This window comes from Equus przewalskii, unplaced genomic scaffold (genome assembly GCF_037783145.1).
Source record: "Equus przewalskii isolate Varuska unplaced genomic scaffold, EquPr2 ChrUn-9, whole genome shotgun sequence".
NCBI lineage: Eukaryota > Metazoa > Chordata > Mammalia > Perissodactyla > Equidae > Equus > Equus przewalskii.
The window spans coordinates 1,324,435-1,349,232 of record NW_027228757.1 but is presented as its reverse complement, the minus strand read 5'-3'; the positions used below and the strand labels follow the sequence as shown (position 1 = coordinate 1,349,232).

The window sequence follows — 24,798 nt, the reverse complement described above, 5'->3', positions numbered from 1 at the left end:
CACAGCCTGGAGTAGGTGCCCGGTGGTTCTCTGCCTCGTGGCATCCAGAGCTGTCCCTTTTGAGGCACTCAAAGCAATTTAATTGCTTGTTCCATGAGGACAAGAGCCATTTTGGGCACAAAGATATCTATATCTGTGAATGAATGAATGAATGATGTGGGTGACTGTCTCCTCTGAGAGGACACATAGCCAGTGCCTTGTGCCCCTCAGGACTAGCCTGGATACGCCCACGCATAAGGAGAAGGTGGGGCTGGTCCCCCTGGGCCAGCAGGTGGCGCCAGTGCCTGCCAGTCTGTGCCTGTGGCCACCTCCCTTGCCCTTGCTGGTCTCACACCCCAGCGCTGAGGAGTCTGAGGGCTGGAGCGGTGGGGTTCTGAGGCATGACGGGGCTCCCTGCCCCAGGAAGCCGTGGCTGACGCTTACCGACAGATGTTTTCCTAGGGGGTGCCCAGCCTTACTTGTCAGGGAAGGGAGTGTGGGCTGCTGGGGAAAGGGGCCTGCCTGAGGGGCTAGGGGCACCAACCACAGAGTGGGGACAAGGCTGATGGTGCCTTGGGGACATGAAATGAGAGGCAGTTCAATCAATGAGTCAAAAGCTGAGATCTAGGAACCAGACACGGTGTGGGAGACAATGTGGTGAAATCAATCAGCAAAAGAGGAAAAGGAGGCCCGGTTTCTATGACAATGGTAGTGTTTGTGGCAAGCCGGGGACTCCTGGGTCCCCAGGGCCTGTGAGCAGTGATTCACCACAGGAAAGTGGAGGCTGCAGAGGGACTGGGTGCTGGGGTCCGGATGTCTTGTGGCTCCTTCTCGGTACTCAACGCACACTCCCTAGCCCCAGCCCCTGGGCCTGTGCTCCACCAGGCACGAGGAGGGAGACTGAGCCCTGACAAGGGGCAGACCCTCTGCTCCTCACTGTACGTGCACATCTCACTTATTGCTCACGGCGCCCCTCCAGAATTACTGCTATCCCATTTTATAGAAGAAGAAACTGTCACCCTAGCCCAGGGTGACACAGGTAGGACATGAGCAGCAGAACCAGGATTAGAACCCAGGCTAGTCTGATTCTAACCATGCTTGTGAAGATCAAGAAAGCAGAAAAAGAAGAACAGGGACATGAAAGTTAGTGTGGCTAAAACCCAAGAGGAGCCCCTTCCTCTCCCCTAGCCCCCCTGCCTGCCCTGCCCTGTGTGAGCCCAACACTGACAAGGAGGGAGGCTGGCAAAATCCATGGCCTGATGTGGGCCCGGAACTGTGCATCCAGCCTGCATCTCACCCTCCTCTAGGCCCAAGAAAGCAGGCCCCAATTCTGGTCCACCCAGCATCCCCCATCACTTTCCCTGTGCCCTGGTCCTGGGGCAGGAGTGTGTATGAGAGAGAGATATCATCATGTCTGCACCCCACTCCCCACTCCCAGCCCCTGCTAGAGCCTGGCAGTTCCCAGCCTCCCCGAGTCGCTGGCAGGACAGTTTCATTCTTGTTTAGCCGTGGGTCCCCGCGCAATTTCACTATGAAAGGGGCATCCCCATCCCACCCCTGGGCCCTGGTGGCACACAAGAGGGAAGCCCAGCTCTTCACCATCTCTTCCACTGCAGCGGAAGGGATGGAGGTTGGAAGGGCCTTGGAAATCTTCCAGGCCAGTCCAGTCCACTTGTTTTGCAGGTGAAGAAACTGAGGCCCACAGAAGGGAAGCAATTTCCCCTAGGTCACAGAGTGAGTTAGAACCTCTGTCTCCTGACTCTAAGGTCTGTGACCCCAGAGAGAATCTTCTTGAATTTGGCACTGGGTTCTTGGGACACACTCAGGCAGATGAGCAGAGGGAGAGACAGCAGATTAAATGGGATAACCTAGCATAATGTAGCACCTGGAAAGAAGGCGCACAGTTCATGCCCCACCTATCTACCATGTTGCGTCAGGAATAATGCAGATGAGATCACTGGAAAGACTTATCACATATGTTTGTCAGGGGTACAAGATCTGGGGTCAGAGAGGACTGCGTGATCCTGGGAAAATCACTTCCTCTCTCTGAGCCCCAGTGATAATGTGGGGTACACTACCTCCAGGGTTGCGGGGAGGATGGATGGGATGGTGGGCAAGTACTCATGAATTCTGGGGTGACATGAAGGTTCCTGGTTGTCAGGGAGGGCAGGTCATATCTAGTGGCACTGGGAGACGGGGCTGCCCTGCAGTGCGGAGGCAGAGGATGAGCCAAGGTGCTTGGCCCTCGATCCTTGGGAGAGCAAAGGAGGAACATGAACTTTTGCCATGCTCAATACAAGCAGCACTTCTCTTCCCTGGGAGTCGGGGAAGGTGGGCAGCAGGTTCCGGCGGACCCTGGGGTTGCCCAGAGGCTGTGGGAAGCTGAGCACTAATTAGCTCTCTCTCCCTAATTGGACTTAATTGCCTCCTTGTGATCAGCAATTAGGAGGCTGCATCAATTAGCACAGAGAGGGTGACAGCTCAGCTGGGGCTGGTCAGGGGTCCCTTGGGGTGGGGGGGCAGACAAGTAAAGGATGGCTCTGTGGGGAAGTTGCCCCATTGCCCAGCTCCTCACCACCCAGGCCCTTTGGTCCCTGTGAGGGAGGGGGCTGGGAGCCTCCAGGCCTCCCACCTGGACTGTGGCTTCTCTGACCTCAGTTTACCCACTCTTACTGGCTTTCCGACTTTTCTGCCCAGAGGAGACGTGGGATCTAGGCCTGGCTCCACCACTGGCTCCCTTGCAACTTCGGGGTTTACATTTATGGGATCAAGGTTGAGAGTGTGGGCTTTGAAGCCAGGTCTATCGGGGTTGAATCTCAGCCCTACCACTGATCGGTCGTGTGAGCTTGAACCAACTGTGCTTCGTTTTCTCACCTGTCAAATGGAGCTGATACTAACAGGCCCTCCACACAGGGTAATGACGAGGAGCAGGTGGATAAGGCACCTGCACCATTTAGAACAGCGCCTGGCATCGAAAGCGCTCAGTGAGTGTTAGCTGTTACTAGAATTCCCACTCCAAACCTCAGCTTCTTCGTCTATAAAATGACAGATTGCAGTGGTATTTACTGAAAAATGCCTGGGTTCCACTCCAAACCAATTATTGCATCAAAATATCCGAGGCTTTGGGCATTGGCAGTTTTGAAAGCCCCCTTCCCAAAGTGATTTTGATGCCCAGTGAGGGTTGAGACAAACTCGATGTGTGGTCTTCAAGGGTCCCTCCAGCCCTGACCCCTGAAAACTCTCCAGTAAGACCCTCCCCCGCCCCCCCCGGGCACAGTCGCTCCCTGTCCTGTACCACACAGGACACTCTGCCCAGCCCCAGAGGTGCCGCAGTTTGTAAAAGAGCCCATTACCCCCTGTGTGGCTGGAAGTAGGTCCCTCCCCACTCACTTGGACTGAGCCCTCTATAAAATGAGAATAATGACCTTGCCATGCTCCCCTCCCACGGCTGCCCGGAGATAATGTTTCACTAGCGATAGGACCTGCTATTACAGGTAGGCAATTATATTGTTCCTTCCCTCAATAAACATTTATTGAGGGCCCAGCATATACCCCATCTCCTTTACCCTTAGTGCCAATGGAGTTATAAGCTCCTGGAGAGATCCGTCCTGAAGCATCAGACAAGTCAGGTCCTTGGGCCAATATCTTTTTTTAGCTCCTGCTGGGCATCAAATGAGCCAATGAATGGAAAGAACCGTGAACAGGCCCTGACACATAGTGAGTGCTCTATAAACAGTAGCTGTTGTTACTACTGGCATTGTGTCTATGCCCTGGGCTGGGTGGAGAGACAGGCCTAGTTGCAGAGCACACATGGAGCTCCAATGAAGGAAGGCAGTGAGGGGCACGTGGGGAGATGGTGAGGTGAGAATTAAGTGTTGAAGAGTGGGTTGTGTGGAAAAAGTAGAGGGACAAGCTGAGTACTCTGAGAGTGCTAGTTCACGACGGAGGTATGGCGAGATGCTCAGCTCAGGTGAGAAGAGAGCACCTTCTGTGTCCCCATCATTATCCTGGGTGCTGGGAATACAGGAGAGAGCCAGACCCACCCAGCCTTGACCCTCAAAGATTCCCCTAATGGGAGAAGACAGAGGCATACACAGTGTCACTATAGTGTGGTAAGAGATGTTGGGGGCTTAGCGGGACACCTAACTCAGACTTAGTGGCACTTTTAGCTGAGCCCAGAGGATGAGTAGGAGTTGGTCAGAGCATAAATCATGTGCCAGGTCCAGGAAGGTTAGCTTAGAAGAAATGAGAGACGTCGGGATTGCTGGAACCTAGAGGGCAAGTGATGAGGCTGGAGGTACAAGCAAAGCCTGTGTCATGGAGGGCTTTACGAGCCAGCTCAAGGAATTTGGACTTTATCCCGAATACCGTTGGGATGCACTGTTAGTTTGAGTTTCATGTGAATGTGCCAAGGTTTACACTTTGGAAAGATGGCTGTGGTTTAGGGAGGAGAAAGGATCTGAGCAGAGGCGAGGGTGGAGGCAGGGAGACTGGGAGCCTCCTGCAGTTACTAGGCAAGGGCTGACGGTGGTCAGAACCAGGGAGCTGGAGGCAGTGTGGAGAAGGAAGAGAGATTCTAGAGGTAGGATCCACAGGACTTGGGGGCTCACTGGCCAAGGGAGACGGAGGTGGTGAAGCTGAGGAAGGAGCAGCAGAGTGGAGTTGGGGTGGTGCTGGGAGACATAAAGAACTCCATCTAGGACATCCAAGGAGGGACGGCAAATATGGAAGCTTGGGAATCATCCTTGGCCTGGGAATGCTTGGAGTCCTCTTCCAAGAACTCTCAGGAGTGGAAGGGCTGCTCACCCTTGGCCCAGGGCCACGCTCTCCCTTTCCCTGGCCTCTCCGGGACAGGCTGGGAATTCCTGGCCAAAAGACCCCCTGTCAGGGCTGCTTGCCTGGATCTTTCCCAGCCCAGAGGGAGGGATGTGCCCATGCCCCTGCTCTAGGACACATGTTTCTCAGGAGGGAGCAGTGGAGGCAGTTGTGTTCAGGGAGCCCCACCCCTACTCCCACCTCCCAGCCTTTGGCCTCAGTTGTGGCCCTGGGGAACGGGTTCCAAGGAGGCGGCCAGGGCAAGCTCTCTGGGCCTGGGTACACAGGGAACGGGGTGTGGTGGCCACACTGCTGTTTCAGTAGTGGTGGTGTGAATGAATCCTTCTACTACCACCCTTAACTTGAGCGTGTAAGTGTTTGGAAGTCAAATTCTCCCCCACTCTGAGGTGTTCCGCAGTGGACGATCACCACGCCCTCTCTGCCCGGCCCCAGCACACTTCTCCATTTCCAGAACCCCCATGGCGCCTCTCTGCCTCCTTCAGTCCACTCTTTGCCCTCCCTCATTAAACTTGTTTTCTGTGAGAATGTGATTTGAATTAACTCTTGGGAGAAAAATTACAGAAACCCGGAAAGGGGGGCCATGGGGAGGGGTCAGTGAGTCATGTTTCCATGTGTATTTTAGAACTTTCCAATGGGAGTTTGGAAAACAACACTCTTTTGGTTGCCAACTTGGACCTGGCTCTCCAGGGGTCCCTCGTTCTGTTTCTATAGGTCTTAACGCTGCACCTGGCCCACCCTTCGGGTCCGCTTTGTTTCCTGAGTCCCCTACCCCTTCTCCCTCTGGGCGCCTCATGCTGTCCTAGGGGTCCTGACAAGTCCCTCCTGGGGTGGAGCTTCAGTCTCTCTGGTGTGATTTCACAGTGAGAGCCCTCCATCTACTCCCATTTCAGGGTGGACCCATGGGGCCTGCTGCCACTCTCGCCAACTCTCCGACCCTTGAGAACCTCCGTCAACACCAGGCAGCCTGGGCTCCAGGAACCCCCTCTCTGCCCCAGCAGCTTCCTCCTTGTGCGCGTCTCTCCCATTTCTGCACCCCAATTTCCAGAGTGCCTGTGGCCGAGGGTGAGAATCTATCAGCCCCCAGGGAGAAGCCCTGTGGAGGTGGGTAAGGAAGAGACCCTGTGTGTTCCTCCTGTGTGCTGGACACATCTTGTGACCTGGGAAGGAGTGTCAGGATCCGTACTCTGCATATGGAAACTGAGGCTCAGCCAGGGGAATGGATGGGAAGTCTGAAGATGGTGGAGGAGGGGAGGTGGGTAAGGCAGCCCATGGCCCTAGCCAACTCCTCCTTGCAGGTCCTGAGCCCTTCTACCCTCCCCGAAAGCTCCTGTCTGCTTCCTCGGGGGTCCTGGACTAGCTGTCCATTTCCCTTGTCCCCTCCCAGCTTCTGACTAACCCTTCCTGGCGGCAGTTGCATGTCCTGCCCCCACTGTGCCCATGCCAGGGACAGCCCACATCACATGGGCCACATCTGGCTCCATTTGAGCACACCCGCCCCTCCCCTCCTCTGTACCTTCCCATCTTCTTCCCAGGGGCCAGAGCAGGGAGAACCCCTGAGGACCCCCTTCCCTGGGTCCAACAGCCCCCCTCACCTGCCCCTCTACAGCTTCTAACGGAGTCATTCTTTTCCCTCCTTGCAGCTTCCTCATCCTCTCTTCCAGCCTCCATCTCCTGGACATTTTGACTCCATCTCTCAGCATCCCTTCCCTCACCATATCCCGACTCCCTGGACCACTCCCTTTCCAGCCCCCAATGAACAGTGGATTGGGAAGGGAGCATTTTGCAAAGTTGGAGCCCCCAGAGCTGTCCCAGGGTCAGGGGAAGGCCTGGCAGCGTAGGGATTAAATTCCCCCTGGCCCAGCCTTCTGGCCTGTTGCCAGCTTGGGTAGGTGGGGTGAGTAGAGGTGACCCCAAGATACGTATGCCTGGAGGGATATAGCTGAGCCTGCAGGGTGGGGATGGAGGGCTGAGGGGAGCCGTATGGCTCACTCTTTCTAAGCTGTCTTTTGTGAGGGATGGGGAGGAGCCTGGAAGGCCCTCTAGCTACTGGCCTGCCTCCTCCTTCCTCCCTGCTTAGCAACAGTCGCTGGGTAAATATTTGCCCCACCAGGATCGGGGCTGGAGTGCTGGCGTCAGCCCGGGCAGCTGCCCCTTGCCTCAATTCCTCAGCCTCTCCTCTGCCCAGCTTCCCACTCCTAGACCCCCTGGCCTGGACTCCAGATGTGATCCCTGCCCCTCCTCACCTCAAAGCTCAGTTCTTCCTCCCTCACGGTAGACTTCCTCCCCAACCTCCTCCCTTTACCTGCTCTTGTCTCTCCTGTCATCCCCTCCCCACTTACCCTCTGTGCTGACCTCTCTGGTCCATCTTCCACCCCTGATCCACTAAGATACCTGAGTGAGGCCCCACCCCTAAGCCAGACAGGTCCCCGGACTCTCCCCTACCACATCCCACTGAGAGCACAGCCTGGCTATGGCTCCTGGTACGTCGACGGTGCTCACTGAGCCCCAGGACCTCAGCTCTCTATTCCAACAGGAAGTATGCCCCAGCACCTAAGCCTTAGCTCAGCTCCCCGAAGCTCCAGGGGGAAAGGTGGGAGGGAGCATGGATGTTTTCATGGACACCCTGTCTGTACTCCATCCCCAGGCCAGGAAGCTCAGCTTCAGGAAGTCAGCACCGTTTTCACCTCCTCTGGGGGTAGGATTGAGGGGACCATGGCCAAGAGGAAACAGATGCCCCCTCGGCCCCTCCCTGGGCAGCCTGTGAGCACGCCAGCCTCAGCCTGTGCATCCTGTCCCCCTTCCCCGCCCCATCCCTCTTCCACTGCTTTCCCCATTACCTGTCACTGTGATGAGCCCCTTAGGAGTTGAGGGCCAAAGTGAGGAGGGCTCTCAGGGTGCCCTGTAAGCTTTAGACTTACTGGGCAAAGAGGGCCAATGGGGTGCTGCTCTAGGGTAGGCCTGTGGGCTGGCCTAAGGATGGTGGGAAGGGGAATCTGGGGAGTTGGACCAAGGCAAGTCTAGAAATGAGGGCATTGGCCTGCTTGATGCCCTGAGACTCCTCCCAGCTCTGAAGTTCTGGCTTCTAGGCAATGAATGATGAAGCACTGGCCCAAGGCAGTCCCTTCCCCGGCCCACAGGGCCTCCCTCCAGGAGCTCCTGATCTGGCAGAGCCTGCCCATCCACCTGCCCCACCTGGCAGCCCTGGCCACTTCTCCAGAAAGTGCTCCTTGCTCTGCCCCACCCATCAGGAAATTCCCTGCAGATTAACCACCATCCTCCTGGAGAGAGTTCACTTTCCCAGTTGAGCCCCCTGGCCTGAGTGCCAGAGGGTAGATTTTAAAGGGAACCCTGAGGGGCCAGTCTGGTGGCACAGCGGTTAAGTTCGCATGTTCCACTTTGGTGGCCCGAGGTTGGCCAGTTCGGATCCCAGTGCAGACCTATGCACCGCTTGGCAAGCCATGCTGTGGCAGGCATTCCACATATAAAGTAGAGGAACATGGGCACGGATGTTAGCTCAGGGCCAGTCTTCCTCAGCAAAAAGAAGAGGATTGGCAGCAGATGTTAGCTCAGGGCTAATCTCCCTCAAAAAAAAAAAACAAAACAATAAAGGAGGAGCTTGGGGGCCGCAGGTCCTGGGGACCTGGGGACAGGGCTAACGAAGGTGAAGCTTCAGGACCTCTTAGTTGCACAGGCCATTCTAAGACCCTGAGAGGAGTCTGCCCACGTTTCCACATGGTCATATATCAGTGTAAACTTGCAAAAGATATTTTCATATTTTTTAAAGAGGGCCTCCCCACAAAAACTGGATGAACATATAGCGAGACTAACTGTCCCGGTTTTAGCACTGAAAGTTCCTTGTCATAGGAAACTCCTCAGTGCTCTGCAAACTGGGACAGTTGGCCCCTCTAGCTTCAGGCCGCACGAACGTTTGGTCAGCACCGGGAGGAAGGGAGGGTGAAAGGGAACCCTTTTCTGCCTCACTTCCTGGAAGTGTGTAGGGGTGTGGGGCTTGGGGACCCTCTTCTCCAGCCCCAGTGTTGGAGTTGTGGCGCTTCTGTTTGTTTCCTTGGTAACAGAGAGAGGAAACCCTCATTTAGGAGGCCGGGGAGGCCCCAGCAACCGCACACACACAGACACACACAAGACTCCCAGGCAGCCGCCCACACGCAAGCGCCTGCGTCAGCACCAGCCGTCAGTGGGCCGCCTCCGGGCGGGGGCGGGGGGGCGGGACAACACTGCCAGAGCCAGTCAGACTACCAGCCCGTCTGATCTGTCCTTGGACCCGCCCGTCCACAGGGCCCCACCCCCGTCTCTGGTGCCCCGCCCCTCCCCACCCCTACCCTCTCCTCCCCCACTCGCGCCAGGTGGGGAGGAGCCAGAGCTGGGGAATGGGGAGGGGAGAAGGAGATGTCACAGCTGAATTTCTGCCTGACTGGCTCTAGTCCGGCATGTCTTGTGACAGTATCGCGTATTGTGACAGTTCTTCGAGGCTGAGACTCACAAGGGGGACGATTACCTTGGCCTGGTTGGCTGGGGGAGGGGGTGTGGAATGTTGGAAGGCGCTCCTGGGCAGACTCTAGGATTTTGCTATTGGATGGGCCTCCTTGGGGTCTTGGCTGAAGAGGGGTGGGGTGTAGTTCACTTGCAGGCAGACGCCTGGGATTGGGGCCTGCTTCTGTCACTTGTCAGCTATGTAGCGTTGAGTATGTCTGTTAACCTGCCCACACCCCGATTTCCTCATCTGTGTGATGGGGATGACGCTGCTTGCTCTGTGCACCTCAAGGAGATTGGAGAGGGTTAAGGTAGTAATCTTGATTGTGAAAGGGTTGTCGCCAGGGACACCTGCCTTGGTGCGAGGTGTGAGGGGTTCATTCTTTACCCATTATCCAGCTGCCCCTTCCGGCCTGGCTGGAGCCGTGAGGGAAGATAAGTGGGCTCTGGCTCAGCAGCCAGCCTCCCCACATCATAGTAACATCAATGCCAGTCCCTTGAGGTGGGTTAGTCCTGTAAGATCTGTCCAGAGTGATGTTTTATCCCCTGTGGTAGCTTGAGATGGGGTCAGAGCACTATCTTGGGGGTTCTGGGCAGGCCTGGCTGTGTGACCTTGGGCAATTCTTTCCTCCTCTGGCCTCAGAAGCCCACTTGTAAAAAGAGGAGCTTATTCCACAGAGCCCCGAGGGCCTCCTCAGGCAGGGGCAAGGGATCGGCAGGGAGAGGCCCCCAAATCTCCCTACTTGAGAGATCCTGCCTCTGTTGTTTAGTATATTGGGCTTTTTGGGTGAGATTTCATCCAAATAAAGGGTCTCTGCCTTTACGGATGGCTGTCAATCACTCACTCCCAGCCTTCCGCTGCTAATGGCTGTGAGCCTTGGCCATCCTTCCTTGCTGAGTCTGGGCAGGAAGAAGGCAGTCTACTCATCTGTGCTACCTGAGGCCAATTACTCAAGCTCTCAGAGTCTTGGGTTCTTGGCATATAAAATACGGATAATAATACCTGCCTCATAAGGCTGAGGTGAAGATTAAATGGGATCACCTCCACAACAGCCCCTAGACTGGTGCCTGGTACATGGCAGCCACTTAAAGAACAGGCAAGTCCTTCTTCTGTCAAGGTTATACGAATCACCTGTGCATGAGTGACTCAGCAGTTCAACAGATGTTTAGCACCAGACCCTGTGATCAAAGGATGAATAGGACAGGGACCCTCCCTCAAGAACTCACTATGAAGGATTCCCAAGCCATAGGTCTTGAATCTCCAAATTACCCCCACTCCCTAGACCTTCCTCAAAAGAATCACCCCTTCCCACTCCTATGGGGGAGCATAACTACTGCCCCAATGGTCTGGGACCCATTTGAATCCTCTCCCACTCCCACCTGTCCAGGATTATAGCCTGATGGTAAGATCTTGGCCTTCAGAGTCAGGCCAACCCGTATTAAGGTTCCAGTTCTAGGGGCCGGCCCCGTGGCTAACTGGTTAAGTTCGCACGCTGCGCTTCAGCGGCCCAGGGTTTTGCCGGTTTGAATCCTGAGTGTGGACATGGCACCACTCATCAGGTCATGCTGAGGCAGCGTCCCACGTACCACAACTAGAAGGACCCACAACTAAAATATATATAATACTATGTACTGGGGGGCTTTGGGGAGAAAAAGGAGAAATAAAATCTTAAAAAAAAAAAAGAAAGATTCCAGCTCTAGGGGCCAGCCCTGGTGGCCTAACAGTTAAGTTCAGTGCACTCCACTATGGTGGCCTGAGTTCAGTTCCCGAGCACAGACTGCTCTGTTAGCGGCCATGCTGTGCTGGCAGCCTACATACTGAAAAATAGAGGAAGATTGGCATGGATGTTAGCTCAGGGTGAATCTTCCTCAGCAAAAAAAAAAAAAAAAAAAAAAAACCAGTCCTGCTACTAACCTTGTGTCCCTTAGTGGCTATAGGCCAGGGATGCTGTAAAACATCCCACAGGGCATAGAACCTCCCCCACGACAAAGGATCATCTGACCCCAAATGTCAGTAGTGCCAAAGTTGAGAAACTCTGCCTTAAACGAATGCCTTAACCTCCCAGGGCTTCAGTTTCCTCATCTGTAAAACAGGGCTAATAATATATGTACCTTGTAGAGCTATTGTGTAGGTTCAACAAGGTAATGTAACTACCTAGTGCCTAATAATTGTAGGTACTCCATAAATATACCCCACGTGAGTGGTCATTAGCATGCCTCTGGAATCCCTCCTGGTTTCATGCTTCTGCTGAGCCCCCTCCGTTTAGCTTGCCTCTTGCTAAGGCCAGGACCTCTGACTCCTTCCTGGCTGGTCTCAATGCCTCCCTTCTCTCCTCTTGACCCTAGCTTTATCAAGCAGCCAGAATCCTCTCCCTCAGACTCCAGCCCAGCTCCCAGTCCCCGCCTCCATCTCCCGCTTCTCCCGCCATGCCCTTCTTCCTACACTTTCCCGCCTCACCTCCAGCGGCTCCCTGCTCCCCTCAGCAGTCCAGGCTGCACACCCTCCTCAGCTCTTCCCACTTCAGCACCTCTGCACAGACTTCCTCCCGGCCCCAGTCCACCCCAGAACCTCCCACGCTTCCGCCAAAGTGGCATAAGGCAGTGAAGCGAGTCCTGGCTTTGGACCAGGCTGCTGGTCCGAGTTCTGAGCTCAGCCTCTGACTTACTGTCTATTTAGTTTAGGTAAGGTCACCCTCATGTGTTAAACAGGGAAATAATCTCCAACCTATGAGGTGGTTTTGGGGACCAAGTTGAGAATGTATGTGAAAACATACAACCACAAAGAGCATAAAAGTGTAGGTTATTCAGTTTGTTGAGCACTGTCCCGCTTTATATTTTTATTTTCATAGTGCTTACCACCTTCTAACAAACTGTAATTTTGTCTTTTGCTTATTTATTTATTTATTTTGAGGAAGATTAGCCCTGAGCTAAAATCTGCTGCCAATCCTCCTCTTTTTGCTAAGGAAGACTGGCCCTGAGCTAACATCCGTGCCCATCTTCCTCTACTTCGTATGTGGGACGCCTACCACAGCATGGCTTGACAAGCGGTGCCATGTCCGCATCTGGGATCTGAACCGGCGAACCCTGGGCCATGGAAGCGGAACGTGCGCACTTAACTGCTGCGCCACCGGGCCGGCTCCCATGTCTTTTATTTATTGACTGTCTCCCTCCACTAGGATGTCAGCTCCATGAGGATAGGGATTTTGTCTGTTTTATTCACTGATGTATCCCTAGTGTCTAGAGCAGGGCCTGGCACACAGTAGGTGTTCAAGAAACATTTGTTGGAGGAGGCCCAGGATACTACGGGAACAGAGGAGGGCCCCTCCTCCAAGGTCATTGGTCTTCAAGACAAGTGCCCCTTCCACTGCCCAAACCACCCCTTGAACTCAACCACTCTATTCTGATATCACTCATTAATGCTCCAGCTCCCGGGCTTCTGGAATCCATCTGGAATTCATTGTCCAGTTGAGAGTCCTATGCTGCTCTTTAACCTCTTGTGTTTGATTTTGCCTTTCCCTCTGTCTTGACTACCAGTGGGCAGCTCCCTTGAGAGCAAGCACGGTAGCTTGATCCCCATGTCTTTGATAGCCACTCTGCCCATGTTACAGATGAGGAAACGGACACCCCGAGGATTCAGTATCTATCATCACACAGCAAGTGAGAGGGAGGATTGGATGTTCGCCCAGGCACAACTCCCCCCACCCTCACCCCCAGCAGGCTCTGCTCCTCTGGATCTGGCCTCCCCTGCTCTTTCCTGCTGCTTCTAGGACTGGTGATCTATGCCCTGGCAGGGGGAGAGTAGACAGATGGCATTTGGGGTCCAGAGTTAGGACTGAATATTCAGGATAAAGGCCCACTTTGAAGTTCAGGTTTAGGATTGAGGCCATTGTGGTGGTGGGGGAGGAGACACTTTGGAAAGAGCCTATAGTGAAATTTAGGGTGAGATCCCCCTCCTTTCTCTTGCCTCTTTTCCACAAAGATGGGGAGGTCCAGGATAGGAAGGGTTAAGTGTGGTTTTGTTTCCCCAGCCAGGAGGGGAAGCCAGGCCAGGGGTGGGGGGAGGAGAGAAAGAAGAGAGAATGGATGGGGCAGAGGGGGGGCTCAGTGTGTGTGTGTGGGAAGAATGGGTGGGGCCAGGGAGGGCTCAGTGCCAGGGGGTGCTGAGGCAAAGGGAACAGCACCAGCCCTGTCCCTCACGTTTCACTGGCTCACCCACCCCGCCTCTGTTTCTGGTTTGGGGAACAGAAGAGGGAGACACAGAACAAGACTTTTTGTTTTGTCTGGGAAGCTGAGGGTGGGTACCACGCCCTGGGGGGAGAGGGCTGCAGGGAGGAGAAGCCACATCCTGGGTCCCTCACCTGGTTGCATCCTGGATATTCCGCACACTGCCCAGTCACCCTTACAGAGATGGGAACCTAAGCATCTCCTCCCTGGGTCCCCTCCCTGAACACTCAAGAGTCCTTGCTTTAATCCCATTCCAGCCCCTTGTCCCCTCTGAGGCCTGGCTCCAGAACCCAGAACAGAGGACCTGTCCAGCTCTGCTTCTCTTGCGTATTACAGAAACCCTGATATCCTGGAGCTGTAGGAGTTAGCAACATAATTTAATTTCCCAGGTTCCTCACCAGAGAATAAGCTGTGGGAGGCACAGGGGCAGGGCATGAAAGCACATGGGTTCTGGAGCCTCAGCACTGCCACCTCTTAGAGAGGATGAGGTGGCTGGAGGGGCCAGGACCAGGATTAGGGGAGGAGAGTGGAAGGCTGATCAAAGGGGTCCTTGGCGAGGCCTGAGCATGGAGGCTCCAGAGCCTGGGGTACAGAAGCCTGGGTGATCTTATTTTGTGAGAGGGCCTGGCCCCTCCCTAGAGCCACTGGCAAAGCAGACCTGGCCAGAGAGGAATGTAGAGATAAGTAAGGGGCTGGCCTTTGTGGCCAGCAAGGGTGTGAGGTCTTTGCTGTCCCTTCCCCTACCTCTCCCTTTCTGGCTGAAGCCCAGACGGAGACCCAACATTGGCTGTCCAGCCCCCTGCCCTGCTCCCCCTTTCAGGCCCCTCTGGGAACCACAAAAATCTGGGACCTGGTGTCCTGGCAACGTGATGAATGCATGCACAGCTCTGGTATCTGTTTTAAATTATCCATTAAAATAAGTACAGTCCTGGAAAAAAATAAGTACAGTCCTGGAGTTGGCGGGGTGGGGTAAGGAGTGGAAAGGGACTGAATGGGGAGGAACGTAGGCAGCCTCTTTTCCAATTGCTTGCATCTGAAGGAAGGGGCAGAGGCTGGGGAGTGGGGGGCAGTGACCGGGTCCTTTTCTTGGCCTTCTCTGGGGTCTTGTGGCTTGTTGCTTGGGTCTAAGACCCAATGGTTGGTTTTGAAGGGAAATAAATTGGGGCAGAAGATAGGAAAAGAGGGACTCCAAACTCCTGGTCCTCACCCCAAAATTGAGGGTGGAAAGAAACTCAGGATCTAGAACTTTGCTGCAGGCCACCCCAACCCCCCAAGGAACCCAGGCATTCCTTCCCCACCCCACCCTGGCGTTCTGAGATGCAGCTTTGCATGGGCTGCCCACATGTGGAGGGGGGTAGGGGTGACTCACTATTACTATGGGGAGGAAAGGGGGAGCCAGTGGTGGAAGGAGAGTGAGTCACCCTGAGGGGCACCAGCCTCAGCCCTCCCCCTGCTTTCCTGGATCTGCCTGCCTTGCACTGTCCCCTGTTTTACACCCACTATTCCTCTTCCTCCCTGCCCTTTGCCCACTCACTCTCACCCCTCGGCTCTGCCCTCTACTCTAGAAGGCCTGAGGCAGTGGGGGCAAGCTTGAGGCTGGGATCGCTGAGCAGGCGGGAACGAAGACTCGAGGCTCGGCGAAGCCCCAGGCACGTGGGGGTGCGCGGGAGAAGGTGGGGCCGGACCTTGCCACGGCTAGGCGGTCCTCTCCCCTCCTCACCACTCCCACCCCCACCCCTGTGGGTATGCGCCGGCCCCTTTAAGAGCCGTGGCCCCTCCTCCCATTCCCTAGACCTATTAGAGCCTTTGCACGGACACCGGTGACTCACAGTGTTCGCGGGAGCGCCGCATCCACGCCAGCCAGCCCAGATCCCGAGGTCCGACAGTGCCCGGCCCAGATCCCCACTCCTGCCAGGAGCAAGCCGAGAGCCAGCCGGCCGGTGCGCTCCGACCCCGAGCAGTCTCTGTCCTTTGGCCTGAGCCCCGCGCCCTTCCCGGGACCCCTGCCCCGCGGGCAGCGCTGCCACCCTGCCGGCCATGGAGACTCCGTCCCAGCGGCGCGCCACCCGCAGCGGGGCGCAGGCCAGCTCCACCCCGCTGTCGCCCACCCGTATCACCCGGCTGCAGGAGAAGGAGGACCTGCAGGAGCTCAATGACCGCTTGGCGGTCTACATCGACCGTGTGCGCTCGCTGGAGACGGAGAATGCGGGTCTGCGCCTTCGCATCACCGAGTCGGAGGAGGTGGTCAGCCGCGAGGTGTCCGGCATTAAGGCCGCCTACGAGGCCGAGCTTGGGGATGCCCGCAAGACCCTCGACTCGGTGGCCAAGGAGCGCGCCCGCCTGCAGCTGGAGCTGAGCAAAGTGCGCGAGGAGTTTAAGGAGCTCAAGGCACGGTGAGTGCGCCCAGGTGGCGAGCCGGGAGGGCAGGAAGTCCCGTTGCCCCTCCTCGGGTCCAGGCGGCTGATAACTTTGCCAGACAGTGTTCTCTCTCCTCGGAACTGCCCCCAGCAGGTGCCTGGCAGTGCCAAGAGAAATTGTCAAGACAGGACAGAGAAGGGAGGGGTCTCTAGGAGAGTCTGGGGTATATAAGGAATGGTGGGGCACTCAGGGCCGCGCAGGGGCTGATGGCAGACGCACCTTCTGTCAGAGTGGGATTTGTCAGCCATTTGGGTCCTGGGGGAGGGGCTTGGCAAAGCAGAACTGGCCCTGCCAGGTCTAAGAAATCTGGGCACCCAGGACACATTGCAGTGGGTGAAAGGGTCCTGTTAGAACTTTCTTGGCAGTCTTGGCACTATGCCACCTTTGCCAGACTGGTTCTGAACATATGACACCCACTAAGACAGAGCTCCCAAGCTCTCCAGTGGTGCTGGAGAGAGGTCACCAAGACAGGGGGACATCCTTTTTCCCCTTCAGGAGCATGGCAGTGGCCCCGTTGGCATGACCCTTTCTGGGGTTCTTTCTAAGAGTTGGGAAGCTCTCCCTCACTCCCTGCATGTCTGGGACCTTCCCTGAGCTCTGACAGGCCCACCAAACAACTCCAGGAGAGCGGCTCTCCCGCAGCTCCCACAGCCCTTGGCCTGCTTGGCCCAGGAATGTAAAGGAGGGAGGGGGACGGAGGGCAGAGGCTCCCTGCTCAGGAAGTTGTGTTATGCCCAGGTCTGGCGGCTGCCCACCCTGGCCCTCTGCCTGGTGTCTTCGAGGGTTGGGGGCTCTGTTCCTGCCTGCCTCCCTCCTTGAGGTTAGCCACTTTCACTTTCCCAGCCTAGCCAAGCCGTCCTTGCTCAGGCCCATCCTCTCAGCCGCTGATGTATTTTGATCTTTGCCTTATTAAACTGCTGGAATACAGTGACATTTTTGAAATCCAGCCGTTGAAAGCTTCAGGCCCCTCCTACCTCACCCATCCCAGCCCCACCCAACCCCACCCTACCTGACTCCACCCTCTTTTTTAAAAAGGCCTTTGGAGCCTGGATGTTTATGCCCTCTTCTTCCAGCCCCCAAGAATTTAGATTCCTTCTCTGTATCCCCTTTTCTCTATGAAGACCCCAGCCAAAGGACACTAAAGGTGCCTGGAGATCCGTGGGGCGGGGAGAAACCTATGGTTTGATGTCGTCTCTCCCTTTATGTCATCTTCTCCAAACTCATGCTCTTCTCAGAATCTCCCTGTCTCTGTGCTCTTTCCACCCCTTCACTAGCCCCCAGCCCCAGGCCCGGTGGGTGTGGCATATCCATCCCCTTGGGAAGAGGAGACGGAAATTGTGTAGGGAGACAGGTTTATTTCTATTGATAAGGATCACTCCTGTCTTTTCCACTGGTGATACGAACAACTTAGTTAGCCGGACAGAAAGGAGGCAAGCTAGGGGAACTCCAGAGAATTAGTTAGTGTTCTAAACTAGTCCACTCAACTACCAAAGCCTCCCTTGCAAATCCCTGTGAAGGGCATTCTTAGCAGATCTTTTTCTGGGGAAGACATTGATCAGGGACCAGGACGAGTGGAGTCTATGGTCTCTTGCTAACCCGGCCACGCCAGTCTGTCTCCTCTGCCTCCTGGTGCAGCTGTCCAGGCCTGGGACACCAGGCGGGCGTGTGCACACGTGGGGCAGGGGCGGGGGTGGTGTGTGTACTTGTTATATTTAGCCACCTGCCTCTGCTCCCCCTCTGATCCTGGCTGGGGAGGCTGGGCTTCCGGAAAAGGGGGGTGGGTTTGCACACCTGGATCCCAGGCTGACGGGAGGTGGGGTGGAGAGAAAGGGGCTCAGATGGGGTTGTCTGTCCCCTTCTATGTCCCCAATGGGAGGAGCTAGGATTTGTTGCTCCCTTTTGTGTCGGCTGTGCTCAGGGTGAAGTGGAAAAGTGAGTAGAACAAAGTTTGGGAGAGAAGGAAGGCATTGTCCTAACTCCTCCCGCTAAAGCCAGAGAGAAGGTGTTTTCTGGTTTAATGTTTAATTAGAGCTCAGAGTTCAGGGCCAGGCTTTCGGTTGGGATGCACAGCTGTCTGTGAGATCCTGTGGCAGTCCCTGGCCCAGCCAAGTACCTTGACCATACCCAGGGGTTTGGGACACCCTCTTGTTGGGCTGGGTTATAGGCTCCAGGCAGAACTCCCCGCTCCCCTGGCCCCCCAAACACACATACATGCATTCTCTCTATTCTGGAGCCTGAAGGATTTGGACACCCAAGTGCAGGGAGACTGAGGAGGTTGAAAGCACCAGGGGAGGCCTGCCTGGGGTCCAGGCTTGGGCTGGGCCCCACCCCAGGCAGGACAGCTGGGTGGATGACTCAGAGCTGCCCCCTCCCTCCAACCCTGGTGGCTTTACAAGAGACAGCAGGAGACAGGGTGGAGACAGTAGCAGCAGATGTCTTGAAGGGACGGATGGGGGCCTGGATGTCTGCATCTTCTGCCCCCCACTCCCTACTGCATCCTGGGATCCTTTCCTGCCTCCTTCCTTAGGACCACTGGTGGTGGTCTGGAGCCAGAGCTCGGGACTGTAGTATGCACAAGTGGTTCTAGAGTTGAGTCCAGAGTTATGGGCTTGCGCTGCAGGATGGGGTCAGGGTCTGTGCCTTCCCATGCGGAACTGGTGGAGGAAGACTGAGTCAGAAGTGGGGAGATCCCAGTCCCACAAAGCAGAAGCGCCTCTTCCCCCCAGATGAGGCCCGGGAGCTCGACAACTTCCTGGATTGCCCGCCTAATGCAGCCCCAGTGGGGATAGGCCGGGATGTTCATTCAATAGGGGATAGGCAGGCCCAGGTTCATTCAAGCTCTCATCAGGATAAGAACAACCAAGGCCAGAGAGGTACAGAGGCTTGTCCTATGTCACACAGCAGGAGAATGACAGGCCAGGACTTGAGCACAGGCCTTCTGTCTTCCAGTTGAGCGCTTGTACCGTTAAACTTCACTTCTCTAGCTTAGGGGGCAGGTAGGAGCATCCAGAGGGCAGGGTAGGGTGACCGAGGCTCACTCCTGCAGCCTAGAGGTTCTGCCATGGGACCAGCGACACCTTAGTGCTTTGCTGTCCTGCAAGAGCCTGTTAACACTTGATCAAGAGTCTTTGCGCCAGCCTGTACCTGGAAAGGCCCAAGACTCTGCCAGGCCATGGATCATGGGGCAGGGTTCTGGGAGGCTGGTGACTCCTGTCTCAGGACTTGTCATGGTAATTGTCTACCTGGATCCAAAGGAGGCTGTGCCCTTTGGCAGATACATAAGGATAATGGAAATGGAGGCCTTTGAGGATGCCTGGGCCCCAGTCTTCACCTGAGGGAGCCTCCTGGTGTTATCTCTCCTCCCCACGCCACATGCTGAAGTTCACATTCTGATTTGGAGAGAAAGAAGAACTTGCCACCACACCTGGGGGCTGAGCAGTATGTCAGGAGCCACAGAGAAACAAAAGAGACAATAATTCCTACAAGGACCCCGATTGCCTTGCCTCCCACAATTGATGGCCCTGGCGGGCACTTCCCCTGGCCTCCTGGAGTCTGAGACTTATGCTTACATGGGATATGTCCATTTCCAGTGATTCAGTAGCTCAGTGTCAGGGCTGGAGCCAGGGACAGCTGGGGGGACAGCTGGTAGGAGATGCCTTCACCTACCAACTGTGCCCTCCGCTCTCCTCCCCCTCACCTCCCTCCTCCCCAGCCCCTGACCACCTCTAGCAGCTGTGGCAGCCAAGACCAGGTCTGGCTCAGAGGCCTAGACACTAGGGCAGTTCATCCCATTGTCACTTCCTTGGGCCCCCAGCGTCCTGAAGGTGACACATGCCAAGCTCTAATATTCTTGGAGATATCTAGAGGGAGGTTCTTTAGGGAGGTTGCAGGGTCTCCTATCCCTTAATAAGAGGCAAGTTTGGTTTACTAACAAAATGACAGGTAGTGTGAGGTAGTGGTAACAGCCCTGGCCCTCGATGTCCTTTAGTTCTCGGCTTGGTCCTATCACTAAATTGCTGTGTGACCTTGAGCAAATCATCTCCCCTCTCTGGTTTTCCCTAGCTATAAAAGAAAGGGGTTAGAGCAGAAGGTCTCCAGAGATCCCTCAGGTTCCAAAGTAGTACAATGACCCACCAAGTGAGAAAACAGTCCTCTAAAATGCCAAGCTATAAATATTAAAATCAAATATAATTAATAGCCAGTGCTACTCTCAATAGAAATATTTCCCACAAGCTGTGGAATTAGAAGTATTAACACCTGTCTCTATTTCTCAAAGAAAGTTCGCTAGAAAAGGTTAATTATTATGACATTATACTCTTGCCTTCTGCTTTGTTTTTATTGCTAGTAGGAAAGGACACTTGGTTATCAATGCCTCTCCCTTCACGACAGTGGAAAGGGCTGTGCTGTGCAGAAGGAGGGGAGAGTTCCACTGACCTGTGTTGGGGGTAGAAGGGAGGCCCTGGAAAGGCAGGACTATTCCCTTAGAGCTGACCGGGATTAGACAGCATGTGCCTGGAGCCAGAGGGAGGAGCAGGGTGACCTTGAACTGCGCCCATTCTGGCTCCCCCAACCTGAGGTTGGGCTGTGAGGAAGTCTTGCCCCTTAACGGTCCCTTAAGGAAGGGGACAGAATCTAGGAGGGAGGTGGGGCTGTCGGGGAGCGGGAGGGGGTGCTCCCTGTCCCTTTGTGGGAGAGGAAGCCTGAATCCTGCCTGTCGAAGCCAGGAATAATTCTGGCTGGGATCCCAGTCCCGGCAGAGGAGCTGAGTCACGCTAGAGGGCAGAGTGGAGAGTGGACGGGAGACCCCGAGCTTGTCCAGTCAGAGAAGAAAAGGCTGAAGGGTGGCCTTTTATTGAGAACTACCATGGGTGTTCTTAGTAGCGGCAAGAAGGATGAGGGTGTGAATCATATGGGGGACGAATGGGGGGGGGCACAGGACACATGAGTCCCTTTAGGACTGGCTCAGGGGAGCTAGAGACCCTTCATATCAAGGGGTCTGGTTTCTGGGCAGTTGAGTGGAGGCTGTTTGGGATTGCCAGGGCTCCCCCTTCCTCCCGGAGCTCCAACGCTGCCACCCTCTGCCGGCTGGGAGAGAGAGTTGCATCTTCCTAGGCTGGAGCTGGAATGCAGTGGGACCAGAACTCCTAGGTCCTCCCCCACTACCTTTCCTGGTCGTGGGGTGCGGCTCCAACCCCCTCCTGCTGTTGTCAGAGTTAATAGCCATGAACCACCAGATGGAGGGTTAATATGTCCTAAGAAGAGACTTTGTGTTGGCTTGTTGTGAGGATCCCCTAAATGTCCCTCCTTTTGGCCAGTGGCCTCCCTCCTTCCCCTTCCCAGAACATTCTACCTCTTCCTAGGCCATCCCTCACCCTCCACGCCTCCATTTCTTTTCGTCTGTTCCCAGGCTTCACTCCTGCATTTTTGTGACAACACAGGAATGAATTCTGGAGAGACAGGCCAAGAAGAAGGAAAGTGGAGTTTGGCAGGGGACCTTGAGGGAGCGGTTGGTCAGGAAGCCAGCCGCCTGTTATCCGGGACCCCAGTGCCCTGGCCTGTGGTGGCAGGCTTCTCCTGCCTCTGTACAATGCCACGTTGATACGCCCAGCAGCTGTGACTCAGGCCTGGGGCCCTGCCAGGCCCAGCGCTCTGCTGGAGTTACGTCTGAACATGTCAACAGGCCTCCTGTCCCCCATCTCAGCACCAGTTCCCCCACCCCAATCCTCCCTCTGCCTGGAATTAAGACCTGCCTTTGTCTGGGGGGGAGGACCGCTGGGAGGGAGCCTGGCGGCTCTGGAAGGGGATCTAAGGGACCTCAGACCCTGGGCAGATGTGGCGGGTGTCATGCCCAAGAGAGGCATGCGGAAGCAGAGCCCTGCCTGCAGCGGCTGCATGTGCCTGTGTGGGGAGGTTGGGGGTGGGGGGTCCACACTGGGGGACCTACCATGTGCTTTCCGGGTGTACGACATTCAGAACGTCACAGGGTGGGGTTTGAGGAAGGCTCAAGGGGCTTCTAAGTCCCTGGAATACCTGCCCCCTCAGTTCCTCTCTTCAAGGTCTCCTTTCCAGAGACGGATGGTGCCTCGAATGCCAGAATGGGGAAGCTAGATGTCCCAGGCTTCCCGCATCCTGCCCTTACCTGAGAGTGATGGCAGCCCCACAGACCAGCCCAGAAACCAAGCACTGGTTACTTTCGGGGGTGGAGGAAGTCAAACCTCATGGCTTCCACCCAGGGTGGGAGTAGTGATGTTTGAGGGCTGTTTCACTAGGTCTCTGTGTCTTTCCTGACTGGGGTGTCTCCCAGCAAGCGAGGCAGAGGTAGAGCCGTCTCCCAGGCTTTCTTCCTGGGTGTCTCTGTGCTGCTTTCTGCACCCGCTGCATGCACAATGCCATTTTCTGTGTTCTGTCCCTGTCTGTTGTGTGTCCTCAGATGACCAGGGGCAGGTTTTCAGTGTCTGCGCCTGCCCTTCTCCAGGCCTTGGTATTCCCATCTGTAAAAGTACAGGATTTGGACCAGCAGGAGGTCCCTCTAGCAGCCTTGGGCATATGAACCTCCTAGTCTCAGGGCATTCAGGGGACATAGAGAAAAAGCCACCAAGACACTTGCAACATAAGTGGAAAGAGAACAAGCCAGCAGGTGAAACAATGGCTGAAGGCAGCAGGGCAGGGCTGAGGTGGGGCTCAAGGGAGGTGGGGGGTGGATTTGGATGGATGGAGGGAGGGAGGGAAGGAGGATATATTACACAGGGAGGAGTTGCTGGAACAAAAAGAAGGGTGGTAGGAACGTGCAGGCTGGCTTGGGGTAGCCGCAGGAGACGCCCCACCGCCCGCCCGGAAGTCAGCCTGGGCAGAGGTCTAGCCTCCTGGGACTGTTGCCAAGCCAGGAGGGCAGGGACTCCCTGCTCCCCACTCCACCCTGCCCTGCCCTGCCCAGCCACAGGGGGCGCTCTTTCCTGTGGGGCAGGAAATGCCCCGGGGGCTTAGAGACCTTTGCTGCCCTGTCTCCCCTCCCCCTCCCAGGGTCTCGCCCAGCGATGGGGAACTCCGTGAGCTGGTGAGGCTGAGGGGCTGAGCCACTAAGGGGTGGCCAGCAAGGGGACTTGGGCGGGCTGAGGGAACCCCTGCAGGGCTAGGCTAGCTCCTCAATTGCCCCCTTGACCATCTTCCCCTCCTACTTCTTATTTTTAGCTCCAGCCTGATGTCTCTGCTGCCGTTGTCTCTTCCTCAGCCTGGGGGAGGAAATGGGGGCCTCTCCCTCTGGGCCTAGCAAGTTGCCCCCCACAATGGGGCCCAAAACGGCCTGAGGCCAGCCCTGGTTTCCATATCTGGCATCCGAGCTGGGCTGAGGAGGGTGACTCAGCGGGTGGGTCAGCGCCTGGCCCAGTGCCCACCCAGCCCCTTTTCTGTGCCGGGCGCCTATCTTCCCCCCAAAGCAACGCCCAGAGTCCTGGCCTGCAGTGGCCCTGGAGCAGGGCTTCTCTCACCCGCCAGCCTCAGCCTAACGCTGCCAGTCTTGGGCCAGGCCAGCCAGCTCCCAGCTCTCATTTCTACTGACTCTTTTCCTCTCTGCTGCCCTGCCCTCCCCCACCCCACTCTCTTCCCTCCTTCTGAGATCAGATTTGCCAGCTGTGGGGAGAGTTAGAAACAGGATGCCCAGCCCCTGTGGCCTTACAAGGCCGCTGGGATGGAGCCATTCCTGTGCTTGAGGAACCTGGCGGATGCAAGGGAGAGAGCTGGCCCCCACTGGCGTGGCACGGGCTGGGGCAGGACATGGGCAAAGCCAGGGTCTCCCCTGTGAGCACTAGAGGATTTCCCGACCCCTGCCCGGGAATTGTCTGCCTGAGGATGAGTCACCTGCTGAGCCCCTGGTTCCCACCCTTCCCAGCTCCCCTTGCCTGCCCCACCCTGTCCACCCTGCCAACCCAGTGTGGGATGGTAGTCGGCACGTGCCCAGCTTTCCTACTGCCAACCCCCAATGGACTTGGGCACGGGCAGCACCAGTACCCTCGGGCTGAACGCCTGGCCAGTGCGGGCTGGGGTCCTCGCTAGGTCTGAAGACCCCAACTAGGGAGGAAATGGCTTTTGGAGCTGGTGGGCAGGCAAGGCTGGGGAGGAGGTAGGAGAAGTGCTGGGCTCTGCAACCACCCCCCGCCCCACCCCCTACCCCCAGCCATTTCTTGGGTTGTGCATGTGGCTTCCTGGCCACAGAGCTCCTGAGGTCTGAGTCATGAGCCCATGGGTGATATTGGCCTCTTCCCCACATATGGGAGCTCCCTGCCTGACAGAAAACCACAGAGGCCCTTCTCGCTTCCCCCTCTTTGCTCGTGGTTTCCCTCATCTGCAGGGTGTGTCTCTGTCCTTTAATCGCATCTCTTTCCAGCGCTAATCAAAGCCTCTAGGAAGGAAAGGGAAATAGCCCCTTTTATTTCTTTGGAGGCCATGATAGCGGGGCAGGTGCTGAAGCAGGAGAGCACTGCCACCAGCTTGGCTACGGACCTGCTGCGGGACCCTGGACGTAGCTCTAGACGCCTCATTCTCCTCAATCATGCATAATAGCACCTGTCTCATAGGCAAGCTGTGAAGATTAAGTGAGTTAACATGGTAATGTTTAGAGCAGTGCCTGGTACATAATCAGCTCTATGTAAGTGTTTGCTGTCATTATAGTATTATTATTATTATTATCACCATCCCACCTTTGAGAGCAGTAGGAAGTGAAGAGGTCAGACTGAAGGAGAAACTCCTGGAGTTGTCAGACTGTAAGCTCCCGGAGGGCAAGGACATGCGCCCTGTTTTCCTCAGTCAGCGTCAGCCTGGCGCTGCCACGGGAAGGCTATTTCCAAGGAGAACTCC

At 55.9% G+C, this 24,798-nt stretch overlaps 1 protein-coding gene across 5 annotated transcripts in view; it reads left to right on the top strand.

Annotated features, from left to right (window-relative positions):
• The window catches only part of LMNA (lamin A/C), a 43,994-nt gene that overhangs the window by 10,212 nt on the left and 8,984 nt on the right, over positions 1–24,798 (top strand). For 2 of the 5 annotated variants that reach the window (XM_070608516.1, XM_070608517.1), the window contains one exon: positions 15,323–15,923. In XM_070608516.1, the coding sequence (XP_070464617.1) occupies positions 15,568–15,923 (356 nt within the window). In that variant the 5' untranslated portion in view covers positions 15,323–15,567. Of the gene's footprint in view, positions 1–4,471; positions 4,562–5,705; positions 5,917–6,455; positions 6,701–15,322; positions 15,924–24,798 lie in introns of those variants that run through there. The other 3 variants (XM_070608519.1, XM_070608520.1, XM_070608518.1) reach the window with 3 other exon arrangements.